The sequence below is a fragment of the Alligator mississippiensis genome, chromosome 8 (genome assembly GCF_030867095.1).
Source record: "Alligator mississippiensis isolate rAllMis1 chromosome 8, rAllMis1, whole genome shotgun sequence".
Lineage (NCBI taxonomy): Eukaryota > Metazoa > Chordata > Crocodylia > Alligatoridae > Alligator > Alligator mississippiensis.
The window spans coordinates 15,105,006-15,120,648 of NC_081831.1; the positions used below are offsets into that span (position 1 = coordinate 15,105,006).

A 15,643-nucleotide genomic window follows, 5' to 3' on the forward strand; every position below is an offset into this window, starting at 1 on the left:
TGCAGCACCGAGCACCATGGACCCTGAGGCAAAGGGGGCTGAGGGGGGAGTTAGTCTCCCCCCTACCCTTACTGTGGAGGGGCTTTGTCTGGCCTCCAGCGGGTCCCTCAGTCCCACTGAGCAAAGGCACCACTCCCTGGACTTGCAGTGGGGCTGGGGCTGCTTTGCGGTGGGACTGCCTTTCTTGGCCGCAGCTTGGGGGCAGCAGCAATGATGTGGTGGAGACACAGGGCAGCCTGGTGCCAGCTCCAGGCGGCTGCACCCAAAAGTGCCAGCAGCGGGGCTGGGAGGGGCTTTTCCCTCACACTGAGCAGCTGTTCCACCCCTGCTACCGCTGCTCAGCCTGGATGGGCGAGCCTGGAGTCAGTGCGGGGCGCATGGGGTCAGGGCTGTGCACGCTGGTCCCTGCCTGTGCTGTGGGGCTGAGGCCAGCTGCAAGGGAGATGCTGTGGCCAGGCTGCCGAGAAAGGCAGTCCCACTGCAGAGCAGCCCCAGCCCTGCTGCAAGCCCAGGTAGCGGCGCTTTGTTCCGGTGGGAGGAGGGTCAGCAGCTAATCACCAAGCCCAGAAGTGCCGCTGGGGACAGAGGACCCCCTGGAGGGTCCAGCCAGTGTCCCCTCCACACCCCCATTGGTATGCCACTGGTGCAGCCTGCCGCAGGTCTGCCTACCCTGCAGCAGGGCCCCCCACCAGGAAGGGGCTCATGCTGCTGGACATTATGACAGGCTGCTGCCCCCACCAAAGGTCCTGCCCCCTCTCACCACAGTGGTCTGGCTGGGGCACAGACAGCACATAGGGCCCCATACAGGGGACAGCAGGGGCCTATTCTGCTGCAGGGAGCCAGGGTCCCCTTTACTCAGCTGCCAGTAGGGGTAGAGGGGAGACTAACCCCCCTCCCTGCCCCCTTTGCTTCAGGGTCCATTGTGCCTGGTGCTGCAGCAGAAGTGGGGAGCAACCAGCAGACCCAGCTCGGGTCCATGCCGGTGGGACAGGGAAGGGGGGAATTAAACCCCTCCATGGCCAGACCCTGCTCTGACTGGGGAGTAGAGGGAGGGGCCAGCCTGACTGCGCTGGAGCAGAGAGCCCAGCCCAGAGAGCATGCAGGGATGCTGGGGGTCTCTGGTTTAAGTTAAACCAGCAAGGGGTCTGGGACAGACAATGTATAAACTAGTTTGAGCCAAATCAGTTAAGTCTGATACTACGTTCAGCTAGGTTTATTTTAAACTGGTTTCAGCCATTTTGAAATTGGTTTCTGTGCACTGAACGTCTGTTCTGTTACAGGTTTAAACCAGTTTCTGATCATCACTTAAACCGGTTTGTGGGTCATGTCTGTCCCTTTGTAGCCTGAGTGTTTCAATATTCCCTGAAAACAAATTTCAGCATATCAGATTACATTTTAATGTTGACAAGAGCAAGCAGAATGTGAGATTGTGAAATCCAGAATTTGCATTCTTTGTGAAATCCAGAATTTGCATTATTATCAACGTGCAGCGTGCAATATATGCTTTGTGATGCAGACCACTGTTAAAAAGTTAACATTTTCTAGTTACCCTGAGTAACTATAACCCCTGTAGTTCACTTCTGCACATACAGTAGGAAAAATCACACCCTGTGGAACAATTAGCAAAAGTTGATTTTAAATGGCAGACATCGTGGGCCAGATTACCAAGGGTCAGCAGGGTCAGACCTTTGGTATATATGCACAAAGCTGGCTTTATAGCATGTTGCAGGATCCAAACTTCTTAATGGTGTTTCTATTGATTTTGACAGAGGGACAAATAAATCCCTAAATGGTTTTGGAGTAAGATTTTCTAAAGCAGGTACCTAAACTTAAGAGCCTAAAAATTCACAGGGAGGTACCCGAGTGTATACCTCGAGTCTCTGAAATACTGAGCATCAAAAGCTGAGTACTAATAGACTAGGCCACTTACACAGGTAGCACACTTGCAGAAATCACAGTCCTTGTGTAGAAAAGGTCAGGACATGGAGTCCTCTTTCCAGGACACAAAACGCCTTCTCTCCCTCCATGCTCTCTCTCCCCCTGGCCCTGCTACCTTGCTGCTGGGCTCCTGTGCAGAAGAGAATTGCCGACTTGCCAGCGAACACAAAGGGCCCCTGCACCCTGACACAAGGTCTTAAACCAGTGTCCCCATCAACTTTATCCCGTGGCACAAGTTGCTCTAGTTCACTGCTCTCTGAAGGAAGCAGCCCGAGACCCCCTCAAAGTTTGGGAGTTTTCTGGAAAGCCCCAATCGCACAAATCCTCCTTGACATGCAGCGAGGGTCAGACTTTAGCACTGGGATAGGATTTAGGGGAGGGCAAGAGGAAACAGATGAGCATAAGCAGAGCAATTCATTGGAGAGAAGATGGAAGGCAATGCATCTCTTCTTCAAACAGGCACCAGAAATTCCCCTCCCCATCCCACACAAGGGCTGGGAGTTTCATAAGGACAAGCCTGTTTGTTTAAACGCACACAAGACACCTGGGAGCAAAGCAATGCAGGCAGTTGAAGCTGAAGCTGAAGCCGAGCCACAGGCATGGAGGAGACAAGGATTTGGGTGTCCCTTCATCATGCAGTTTTTCCATAAGGAGACACGCCTGCCTCAGAAAAGAGCTGCTCTCTCCCCAAGGCCTGGGATGGGCTAAGCGATTTCTGCCCAGGCCTTCATCACCCTCAGCCTTCACAGAGCAAGAGAGAGCTGCAAAGATCCTGCCCTGAGGCCTCGCAGAGCTGCTGGTCCCAAGGCAGAGGCCCCTTGCAAAATGCAGGTCGAGCCCCGCTGAGGCAGGGGCAGAACCCGCTGCACCCGGGTCCCTGCAGGGCTGAGAGGGGAGGCAGAGGCAGAGTCTTGGGCTCCAGGTACCTCGTGGCTCGGCTCAGCCTAGCACAGCCCCAAGCGTCCGTGCTTACTCATCTGGGCACAGACTGCAAGCCAGGCAACTCAGACTTTGTCGGTCAAAGCTTATCTGAGTCTTCGCCCTCAGCACAGGCAACATGTAAGGGAGGTTGGGGTTTTTTTGGGGGGGGGGGAGGGGGATGGGACACATGCCCCCCCAGATTTCTGCACCGATAGTGGGGTGTGAGGCTGCAGACCAGCCAGAGCCCATATCTGGTAGCAGTGGCAGTAGCGCAGAGTTGGGGCCCCCGCTGCCAACACTTACTTGCCGCCTATGGGCCTCAGTGGTCCCCCTCACGCCAGAGCTTCTGCGAACTCTGCTCCAGAGCAGCCCCCTCCGCGCAGGGAGCCCTCTGCCCCTCCAGGCCTGCCTTGATTGCACCCCGTTGGGGGCAGCTAATCCCTCTGCTCCGATTGAGGGCAGCTGTGGCTCTTGGCAGGGAGGAGGTACAATTAACCCTTTCCTTGCCACTTCTAGGACAGTGTGGCAGGTTACACACACACCCTAGACCAGGGGTCGGCTACCTTTCTGGGCAGCACCGAAAAAACACACAACCCTGACTTGTAAGATGTTGGTGTGCCAGGGTCGGATGGCAGAGGAGCTGCGCGGGGCCCGATCCTTGTGGCAGCAAAGCTCCAGCCCCAGCCCCTTCCCTGCTGTTTGCCCTGAGGCATATGTGCCAAGCAAAATGCCTTTGTGTGCCACACTCTGGCGCACGTCCTGGGGGTTGCCTATCCTACCCCTGCCCTAGAGTAGACCTAAAAGCCTGCATGAAGACCCCATCCAGCAATAGCAGCTGGCAGATTCCCACCGTCTGAGAAGTAAAGACCCTCTATGTTAAAGACTTAATGTTTTAGCTGCCTTTTGGTTATTAAGCCTTTATGTACTCCAGCCATTTACAGCTTTTACTTATTGCCTCCTGAATATATATTTTTTTCTTTTTAAAAAGAAGTTGAAAGAGTCTTGATCCCATTTACTGAGATCTTTGAGTGTCACAATAAAGGGAGTACTGGCAACAATTTCCAAGCTTCAGTGCAGGGGGAATTTTATGGCCCTAATGGAGTTTAGGAGTGCCAGAAATACTGCTCTCAATGCATGTCAACACATGCAATTAATTTGCAGCAATAAACTCCGGTCTATATCATGAAGTTTATTGCTCCCAGGCGCATTGACTGTGCCGTGGAGGGGCTGGCAGGGGCACAAGGGTGCTCCAGTGCAGGGCTAGCTGGCAGACAGCCCCTGTACTGAAGCACCCTCGTGCCCCAGCCAGCATCTACAGGCGAGTTGAGGTGCACAAAAAACTCTGCAGCAGGTTAGAAGTACTATTTACAAGTACTAACCTGCTGCAGAGTTCATAGTTTCCTGTGGCCTAATAGGACCGCACATGTAGACACCAAGATGTTAGGCAACTCCACAGGAAATGTCTCATGTACATGTGCCCACCGGGAGGGAAGACTAAGACAAACTGAAGATTGCTGGCTCAGTTATCTTTGGATATCACTGGCTCCTGTAGGATGCAGAAGGGAGGCTTAATAATATTTCAGTAGGGAGGATGTACCTTATTCTGAAGGACCAAGAAAGGGTACTTGTATACCACAACTTAAAACTTACCTGCCATCCTGGCTAGGCTGATATCACCAGGCAGGCTAGCTTTACTGAATCCAAATGAAGCTTGGGCTTAAATGGAAAGGAGAAATGACACATAAGCATAAATACCCTCCCTCCCCCTTTCCAATTTCACTGCTTTGGCTCTTAAAATTAATTCAGTTAACCAGCAGGTGACTGGTTACCACAGAGCAGAGTTTGAGAAGACAGCGAGGTGCAGATACACCTCCGCTACCTAGTAGGGCTTGGATTCCATAACACGGCTGAGACAGTGTTAACATGCTGCAGGTGACAAACTACTGTGTAAATACCTGTCGGCAGGAGATACAGCCTTCCTCTGTAGTGCTCTAGAGAATACTAATACTCTAAAACTATTTCACTCCTGTATCTCCATGAATTTAAACAGCCCCTGGCAGCAAGGTGTTTAAAAAACGTCCAAGCATATTTGGAAATTATTCTGAAATTAAGTACAATCAATATGTCTCTACTAAGGGACAGTTCTTAGACCCTTAATTTATTGGCTGGAATAATAGATAATAAACTTACAGGGCATAGTCTGATGCTACGGCTATGAAGAGAAAAGCGTCAAATTACCAGCTTTCCAAGAGTAGTAGCGACCTAGCTGAAGAGTAAGGAATAAAGGACATTAAAACAAAATCTTTTGTTTTAGTCTATCCCAACGTACTACAACTGGGTGTTTTTATACCACAAAGCAAATAACTGAACTAGAGTTGAAGTCATTCAAATGATTTCAAAGGAGGAGCACATTCTAGACATCATGGGGAGGAATCTCATCCATGGTCAGCCAGGTCGATGCTAACTGGTTAAAACTGGGAAGAGGTAGTTAGCCATATTAGTCTGAAGTTATGCAGAAGGCAGGGTAGTGTGGCACCTTAAAGACTAACTCGCTCAGAGAGGCATGAGCTTTTGTGGCGACAATCTATTTTGTCAGATGCTATGAACTGACTTGCAGAGAGCAGGAGTACTAAATAGAAAGGAATATGGTAATTTTAATAAAAATGACAGGGAAAGAGGGAGGAAAAGGATACTTCTGAGAAAGACAAAGGCGAACTGAAGAGATCAAAGAGGATAAACAAAGCAGCTAACCCATTGAGGGGCATAAATTATAACAGCTAGTCCAGGCAATTGGGTGAGAATCCAGCATATCTGGATTATCACAGTTATAGAGAAGTGAGGCTGGAAGGGACCTCTGGAGGTCAGCTAGACCAACCTCCTGCCTGAGAAGGGTGGCCAAATAGCAAGACAGCTGCTGAGGACTGCCGTGAGGTTATAAATAAATTGGGTACAATTCTAAATTAACAAGTCTGTCCTTCAAAAAAATGGCAGACAAGGTTCTTCGGGTGAATCTGATATCTTTTATTAGACCAACTAAATAGTTGAAGAACAATTTTTAAGCAAGCTTTCAGGGTCAAAAACCCTTTGTCAGGCTAAGGAAGTTTCAGCAGTTGATGCGCGCTCTTCCTGGATGGACACACTTCATTCCATCCAGGAAGAGCACGCATCATTCACCCAAAGAACCTTGTCTGCCTATGTCCTTAGACCAACATGGCTACAACCTACACCCCTCAAAAAATGAGCATTTAAATGTGTGACCCAGTTCGTTTCAATTCAGTTTCTGCTGTCCACATGAGGGTAGCAAGCAGGCCAGATAAGCAGGCTTACCAGACAACTGGCAACATCTGTAGTTACTGCAATGTCAGCCATTTTTGAAAAACCAAAACAACCTTTCAGCTTATTATATGATTAACATTTTAATAACCCTGAAACCATGACTTCACTGGGACCATGTTAGTGAAAATTTACAAGCAACTTGTTTCCAATGCATCTGACAGAACCCTCCCCCTCTCCCCCCCCCCCCCCCAAACCACACACTTGGGGCACACAGGACAAAATGTCACATGAAATATTGTCATTAGACAGAAGGGAGAAATGTGGGTGGGGTTAGGGGAAAGGTGTTACCAATGGACAACTTTACTGGCTCTGTATGGGCTGGATCTGCCATTGGCGAACATAGTGTGGTAACCTGCAATATTTCACCTGAGAGAATGGGTGGATTGTTGGAAGCCATCCAGACACCACTAGAACATGGGGACATCGACAGTCTTCCCTCCTCTGCACTCCTGTTCCTTACCCCATCCCTGTTCCCATCTTGAAAGCTAGATGGGATCCTTCCCAAACAACTTGGCTGTATGGTACAAAAGCCTCTTCCAAATTCCTGAAGTATAGGTACAGTTTTGAAAGGGAAAGGATGGAATGTGACAGAGCAAGAGCTTGGCTCCCCTCCCCGCCCCCCAAACTTTAAATAATTTACAGCCGTTGAAACATGATGCAAAAACCTAGGGTCCCTAGCCCTAGGGACCCTCAATGGGCCTGTGCAATCTTAGATAATTTCTTTCCCAGAACAGCATCAGGAACCATTAACATTTCTATACAATTCAAGGAGTTACCAGCAGGGCTTTTTTGTGTGGGGAGGATAGGATAAAGTAAGCATCTATCATCTACAGAGTTCATTTGATCTTGATGCCCTATTTTTAGAATGCCCTCCTGAAAACCTCAGAAGTAACTGTGAAGAGATTGTACATTCAGCATTAGTACAGTGACAACTAGTTACAACCGTCATTTTACAATGCATCAATTCTAACACATTTAGCAGCAGTTCATATACAGTATTACGAGATGGTCCTTACAGGTCACCATGGTGAGTTTTTGCTCCATTATTACAAGGACACTCCACACCATAGCTGCCCATGACCCAACCTTAGAGGTTTCAATTCAGTTTACAGATTCTCCCGACTCTGATGAACCTTAACATACATAAATATTCATATACATTTTTGTAATTAAAATGCCTCTTCATGTACACAATCTTATATTGAGTTAATCAAAGATGACCATGTATTTTGGGAGCAGAGATAGCAAAATAAATCTGCTGTGCCAGTATCGTCTGCAAACTAAGCAAATCACTAAGAGGAAGTTTGACTGTTTCAGACTATTTATGAAAAAGTAATGTTCTTGGTCTAAAAGACATGCAGTCATGCAATAAAAGTGCTACAGAAGGTAACTGCAACTTAGATGGAGGCAAAAAATCTATTGATGTGTGTTATTGTGAATGTTTCTTGAACATATAATCTCTATTATTAAAAATAGTTAGATATGACTATTTAATATCACTAATAAAATAGCTAGGAATGTGCTACAATGAAAAAAAGAAAGTAATAGCAAGCACTAATGCTGTTAAATTCAGGCCAAAAGCTAACTTATCTTCTTGCTTTGACAGGATGGATAATTTCTAAAATTAGTTCTGATTTTTAAGAAACCACCTCTGCTGGCCTGAAAAAGTCATCTAACTCTCCTGGCTGAAACATCTGGGGCTCTGAGGGACGCTGTTGTCTTGGCAAATGAAAGTCAAAAACTTACCGTTGTTGAACTTTCATTATGAAAGCCAGGCAAGAAAGGGAGGTAAGAAAAGGAAAGGCAGAGCTCTCTTCCAAGAGTTGCAATACAAACCTCTCTTCAGCAAGGAAAAAAAGGGGGCAGGAAACCCATTTTGGACACAGAAAACAGTGGAAGAACCACATACCACAACATTCATATAAGGTATTTAGATATCCTCTGTCCTTACAGTTGAGGTGATGGATAAAAAGTAATAATAAAAAAGATTCAGGTATCAGCATAATGAAAAACATGGGCCTAGAGCTAGCCCTCTTAAGTATGTCCAGAGTAGACTGCACACTAATATAGAACTGAGATCATTAATGCCTGGATGGTTCACAAACCCACTTAATCCAGACTGGTTGGTAAAGTAAGGACAAATCAATCATTTGTTTGCTGTAGCTTTTACTTCCAAGAGTGCTGCTTCTCCAAACTACTGGAGCCTTCAGCAGGCCCAAATAGAGGGTCTGTATCCTTTGAAATAAAAGCCTCAGCAAACAGCTAGAGCACCTCAGCAGTCCTGCACAGCTGTTTGCTGCAGTTATATATATATCCCCAGTTACTTTGCAAACTCTCATCTTAGTAGTGGGGGGATATAAAACCTAATCCCACAAAATATTTGTCACAGTGGCCACTGCATTTTTAGAAAGCTAGGCTAGAATAACACTGCTATTGTCAATCTTTCCACTGTTTTACACTTCAAAGCTCTTAGTTGCTTTGAAATATTTTATTAAGATGTACCAAGTCATTTTTGTTTCTCAAACAGGTAGTCTGGTTTCATATCCCAATCTTGCATTACTGGAAATGTGAGGGTGAGATCTTTAATTGGGATAAACCACCATAGCTTGACTGAACTCAGTGGAATGACACTGATTTACAGTCAAGTAAGAATCTGACTCTTGGTTTCAAAACCTGAATGGCAAACTTGAGAGATGCCTTCAAACTATTTTGTCACTGACCATTTACTTACTTTGCAAAATTACCATTACAAAATGAGGCATGACAGGCAGTTTTGACCCACAGAAATCTAAGCATAGAATAGCTGAGGCTATGGAGGTAGAATGGCAGTGGTGGACCACTATGCTCAGAGGCTCTACCAATTCATCCACAATATTTTAAAAGGCAAAAAGGCTAAAGAAAAAACCTATAGTTCTAATAAAAAGGTGATAAAGATGTGCTTTTTTATATACCACATGTTCTTAACATGATATGCAAAGTGCTAATAGCAAAAGCTTATGAGATAGCAATCATCAATATGCGTATATTTATGGGATGAAACTTTAACAGGAGGAGTGATTTGCCTGGTTTCACATTTAACTCTTCATTAATGATTGAAAAAAATAGCCTTGCTCTGCAAAGTAACGGACAGATGTAGCAAAATACTTTAGCAACCCCTGTATAAAAGAAAAATACACATTTATTTGAACAGCGAAGAAAAAACTGCAATTTATTAAGTTTCAAAGAATCTTCGTACTCTTGAAAGCAACTTTCGGTGCATGTTCTTTAACAATCACATTCTATGAGGAGAAATAACATTAAAAGCCACAAATGTTTTTTTGTGTTTTTTTTTTAATCTCAGAGTTACAGACATCTTTAATTCAAAATTAAAGGCAAAAAAATTAAACAGAAACTTTAACTTCCATCCCCAATTTTAAAATATCAGGAGTTTTTCTACAACTCAATGCTAAACTTCAGCATGGAAAATTGTATGCACTGTATGTAAACACGCACATACACACATACATATTTTATATAGGTGTGTGTGTGTGTATATATATATATATATAAAATATATATGTAGAATGCGTGTAATGGCAATGAGATGCAATTACTCTGAGGAAAGGTTATTCAGCTAAATACACTACTAAAACTTGAGAAAAAAAAACAAGTCTTGAACCCAGTTTGTGCATAGTTCATGATCCTCTATAAAACCAGCTTTTGTTGATTTGCATTCTTGCAGGACCCTTTTTATCTGATAAAACCATTAAAAAGCTAATCTTCCAAAAAAAATGTAATGCACAAGTTTCCTGATCCAAGCAGGCAGGGAGCACAATGTTCATATAATTTTTTAAAACATACTTGAAGGGTATGTTATTCCATTGTCTTTCTTCCTTTCAAAACAATCAAAAACATTGATCTTTAAACATAAAGCAATTTTTAATATATAAAGCACTCTTCAAACATCTATTTCTTTTGAGTCCATTATTTGGTAAATATGTAACTGCTACACATTAGATTAGGTATTTTCTTCTTTCTTACTGTCTCTTATTTTGTTTTTTTTTTTTAAATTTTGTTTTTTTAATAATATCTTCAGTGCTAGGAGTTGGGTTTTAAAAATACATGAAATGGTGTGGAGTTGCTCCTCGGGAAACCCGGCTTTCCTGAGACATCTTCCACCATGTGCAAGATAGTGATCACAAAGTTTTCGCCACTTTGACGAAGAGGAGGAAAAACAACAACAAAAAATAGTACACAGCAATGGCCAAAGAAAAGGATAATACAACAACACTGTTCAATCCCAGAGCTCTGAAGTAGCATATCTTCATTCTGAAAATAGGTTTCTTTACGATGGAAGTCTTTTTTTTTTCTTTTTTTTTTTTTAATTCCTTTTTTATTTTAAAGGTTGAAGGAGAAAAAAAAAGGTCTGTAAACAGGTGGGAGCCAAAACTGCTGGCCCCTCCAAAAGCAGTCAAAACCTATGTCCAAGTGCTTGTTTCTGTTCCTGCTTGCAGGGGAACTATCCACTCTTTACAAGTATCTATGGCCACAGTTCAACAAGAGTATTTTTTTAATCTTTATATTCCGAATGGAAAAATGGTGCAATACTCCGGTAATAATTTTCTTGCATTAGTCCACAATAAAAAGCTGCTAAAGGTAGATATACATATTATTCTCCAGAGATACACACTGTAATTTTAAAATGCGATAAGAGTCCTTGAGTAAACATTTACACATGAATTGTCGCCGGCCCCTCCTATCAATTTCTTTTTTTTTTCTTTTTCTTTTTTTTTTTTTTAATGTATAGAATTAGCTACAAGAAGGGCTGCGGACACTCAGTGCAAAGTTAGAAGCTAATAACAATTAAACATTTGACCAATGAGCAAATAAAAAGCATATACTGAATAAAGGGGGAAAAAAAATTCACACTTTTTGTTAAGTCCCACGGGCACGCACGCACACACACACACAAGCACACTCATACATGCACATCTGTTCCAACACAAACATATAGTATGAACTTAAAAAAAATTCCTAGAGCCTGTTTTTTATGTATGGATGCCAACCTGGAAGTGTAATAATTAGACTTAGAAAGTGTTCACATTTTGTTATTGGCCTGCTGGATTCAAGTATTTGCATGTTTGATATGTTTTTTTTTTTAAACTTTTTATATTTTTGGGATTAAAAAAAAATTACATGACAAAGTAATGAAACAAGGGTAATGTGCATAGGCAGATCCATGGGAGTAGTGGACACAGAGATTCCCCACCCCCCACCCCCCAATTCAATCTGTACAGTCAATAGTTACCATTCAGATTCATTACTTTTCTGTACCAATGATAAATATCACACTCCTCCCCCTTCTGATTACTGGGTCCGCCTCTGGTAATGTGCATAATAGTCACAGGCTCATTTTAAATAGGCTTTCATTTCCCCCCTCCCCTCAAAGTTGATAAAATAACCCTTTCCAGCCCAAATTTCTGAAAAGTGCCCTTCATGATAGACCTATTCTAAGCAGCTTTTATACTTTTGTTTAAAAACACCATACAAACATAAAAAGACAACATAAAATAAAAAGCCATGAAAAAATAAAACCTGTCATTAGCATGTGACACTGACCAAATGTAGCCCATACTGTTTCATTAACAGTTCACAAGGACTTCTGCAGTTTCATATTTGATATTGGACAGAGGTACTAAAAAGGGCTGCCAGTCTGATCTGTTAAAGCTGGATTCTTCGTGAAGCCCTGGACTGGAAAGGGTTACAATTTTTTCCTTTAGTGCTGATGATTGTTTTTTCCATTTTGTTTCTTTTGTTTCCTAGATAGACTCCCCGCTGAGAAGATCACCTGGGAGCAGGGTATTCAAAGGTGTTGGGCTTCCAATAACCCTGCCATCGTCGGTGCTTGGGGGCCCCCAAAGGCTGCTTGAGTACTGAGGGACCCCACCCCAAAGCAGATCGCTGCTCCCTTTGCTACTCAGGCAAGGAGTATTCCAGTGGCCTGCATCATTCCGCACCAATCCATGAGAGCTGCTTGTAGAGCCCAAGCGAGTCTGATTGGTTCCAGTGTTGGACTGCCAACTGGAGGTGGGTGGCAGTGGCTGGCCTTGTGCTAAGAAACGGTTTACTTCTTCTTCACCAGCAAACTCAGCCAAGATGGTAGTGTTTCCTAAAACACACCTAACAACAAACAACAGAACAAGGTGAAGGAAAAGAATGTGAAGGACATTATTTTCAGAATTATCTAGAGCTTTCCAAAACTGCGAAACCCATTTTCATTTTGAATGGAATGGGCAACAAAATTAGGTTCACTCTGCACACTTTAGAAATCCTATCCTTATTCAGTTTCACCTCAGTAATCCCCTCTATTTCACAATTACATGTGTGTGCACGCCTATTCCCACTCTCCTTAGTTGCAAAATTTACAGATGAGTTAGACCTAATGCACCGATACAGCATAGCAGTTACCAGTTTTAGTACAATTTAAAAAAAATGCAATATATACAACATAAAACAATATTTCTGTACGTATACTCGTTATACATGCAAACCCCCAGTTGCGATTCTTCTGAGAAGTACAGGTATATTCTGTTTATTCTTGTCCAAAACTCTTCTTATGGATTTCTCTAAAGCCTCAAGAACAATCAGGAGTGTTCTCTGTGTACATTTTAAATGTACATTCATTTTAAAATCCATATACTAATTTTAGAGCATGGACAACTCCTTTGGCTACAGTTCTTTCAATTCAGGATTCCAGATCTCAACAGATATCATTAATTGAAGGGTGACTTTTCATGTTTGTTCTGTTTCTACAGTAATTAAGCCAAAGTCAACACTTTAAAAAACAACGGTATGTATATCATTCTTAATACTTTTCTTTATTACACAGACCTTTTGCAATTACCTGATCAGTAATAGTGGAAGGCTAACTACAATTGTACATAATGGAGTGACTGTTATTGCTATATGTTAAAACGCAGGGACTACCATACTGGAGTAAGCCAGTTGTACAGCTACCCTGGTATCTTATCTGTAGCAATGGACAGCACCAGAAGCTTCAGAGAAAAGTACTTTACATTGCAATTATGGTATCTGCCAACAAAATACATTTCTTTTCAACCTTCAGGAGTTGGTGGTTTGACTCACATACCCATGAGAATTTCTTTATATTTTTAATCCTTCCTAATATTACTGAAGTACTCATTCAAATAAAAATCAAATTCTTTTTTAACTTACATTAAGCTTGTGACCTCAATGACACTGTGTCAGAGTTCCCCCCATACTAAATTCTACCTATGAGAAAAGGAAAAGAAGAGAAGAACCTTACATATGCAGAGACTTCTGGGCCTTGGCTGCTTCTTCCTTGGAACTGTATCGGACCACAGCGTTCCCTTGAGTCAGGTTCAGGTGGAATGTAATTAGAGGGCCATGTTGCAAACACAGTGTCCGCAGTGTAGAACCATCAATCTAATTAGAGAAAGGGAAAAGACGTTGATTCTTCTGGGATTTTCCTCACTATATTTACTAATGGAAGAGGCTTTAAATGATAAAAAAAAAAAAAAAAAAAAAAAAAATGCAATGAAAAGGACAATGGTATTTGCTAATGAAAGAAATGGACTTTGACAAATCACTGCCTCCACAAAAAGAGAGAACTCTGATTCTTTCTGTGGCTCAACACAGAACCTGCCAGGTTGAAGGGATAAAAATGATATTTATTATCAAAAGCCTATAAAGGTTGGAGAAGAGTCTAAATGTTCATAAACAGTTTATAACCCTAAAATAGCGCTGAGTCTTAAGCCTCTCCATATGATCTGTACTTTGGCCAAACAGGAGGAACCGACAGACTACGGATACTAAAAGGAGTAATAAAAGCATAGTAAACTTGGATTTTAAATCTTTGAATTATACCCCAAAGACCATTCACACATCAAACTTTCATACAAAAATGGTGCACACTGGATGGCTAATACATAGGCATAAAATTCATATTTGATTTGACAGCAGTTTAAGAACTCGAATTCTTTGTGGTGAAAAGTTACCATTGAATTTCATTCTATCAAAACAATCCATATGAAGCACAATGATATTATCCAAGCAACTGTAACCTCTTAGAAACTTCTTGCTCATAAAAACCTGTTCCAAAGGATATTTGATTCTGTTTAATATCAGGTCTAAATAAAAATATATAGTATAATTTGTTAAAAGCATTATGGCAACTATGTAGCAACCTATTCCTGCCATGCAGATGAAATTACAGGCCCTGATAGATGTGTGGCTCCCCACTGTAACTCATGGCACTTCACAGGAAATGCCATGAGTTACAGCAATCCCCTTGACCCAACAGATGTTCTCTCTTGGGTCTGGGTGGGTGAGGGATCGAGCTCCATTTTGGATCACCTTGGTGTGGGCTCCAATTCATCTGCACCCCACCCCCCCAACCCTCCAGCACAGGCTAGGCAAAGCTCAGCCTCCTCACACCAAGCTCCTCCCGCCCCCCATCCCATCCTGAAGACGGCACTGGGGGTGGGGCTGGGCTACATGAGCCCAGCCTTGCTCCCAGGCAGTTAATGACAGAAGTTAATGAAGGCACTCCACTTTGAAGCACTTTCATCTGCACACTCATATAATGAGGGATCATTTGTTGTGCAACTGGGCACTTTTAAAGCACTCTGCAGCTGTGTACAACTGTCAGGGCATGGCTGTAGAATGCTTTCAGGGGCCTGATCACTTGACAAAATGTCAGTTCTGTCAGCACCCTACATTTTCCTTAAATCAGAGCAAAACTACTGAGGCTAATAAGCTTTCTTTCAACCATCAATTAAATATGACATGGTTGTTTGTATAATAAGTCATGAAATTCTGCTTACTTGGGGTGTGAGGTTTCGGAGAACCAGCCAGCTGCTTGTTCTTCCTGAGTTGTCAGTACTCCATGCAGAACCTACACAACAAATTGAGAAATGAACGTTTTAGGACCTAGTGAAAGCAAATTTGGAGTTTGATTCTCATGACAGAATATATAACATGCAGGATACAACACACCAGCAAAACAACTGCTATTGCAAACTTGCACATTAGTAACCAATCAGGCCATTTATTCTCTAACCTGTTTAACTGTCTTGTTCTGAAAGAAGGGTTACCCGCTGAAGCAGAATGCTCCTCACCCTGTCCCAGCTGACTTTAAAGGATGTGTATTTTTCATATTTCTGTAATTTTTCTTCCATGAATGACTGACTCTCAGAGCACCATACTGGTTAAAGCACGTATGTCACTAACATTTCTTTCAGGTTACATTAGAAATAACCAGAAGACATTTTATAAGCAACACAAATCCCTGAAATCTCAAGACTGTTGGTTGCTAATATTTTAAATCTTTTAACTTTTACAGAACTGCAGTATATTGCTACATCACCAATGATAAATTATTTGTATCTGGCTTTTATGCATAGCAGGAAAATTTCTACATTGATAG

At 42.8% G+C, this 15,643-nt stretch overlaps 1 protein-coding gene across 8 annotated transcripts in view; it reads right to left on the reverse strand.

Annotated features, from left to right (window-relative positions):
• Positions 1–9,355: 9,355 nt before the first annotated feature.
• TNRC6C (trinucleotide repeat containing adaptor 6C) overlaps positions 9,356–15,643 on the reverse strand; it is a 619,746-nt gene continuing 613,458 nt past the window's right edge. For all 8 annotated transcript variants that reach the window (XM_059732172.1, XM_019494291.2, XM_059732174.1 and 5 more), the window contains 3 exons: positions 15,042–15,112; positions 13,502–13,641; positions 9,356–12,354 (listed from right to left, as the gene is read on the reverse strand). In XM_059732172.1, the coding sequence (XP_059588155.1) occupies positions 11,994–12,354; positions 13,502–13,641; positions 15,042–15,112 (572 nt within the window). In that variant the 3' untranslated portion in view covers positions 9,356–11,993. The remainder of the gene's footprint in view (positions 12,355–13,501; positions 13,642–15,041; positions 15,113–15,643) is intronic.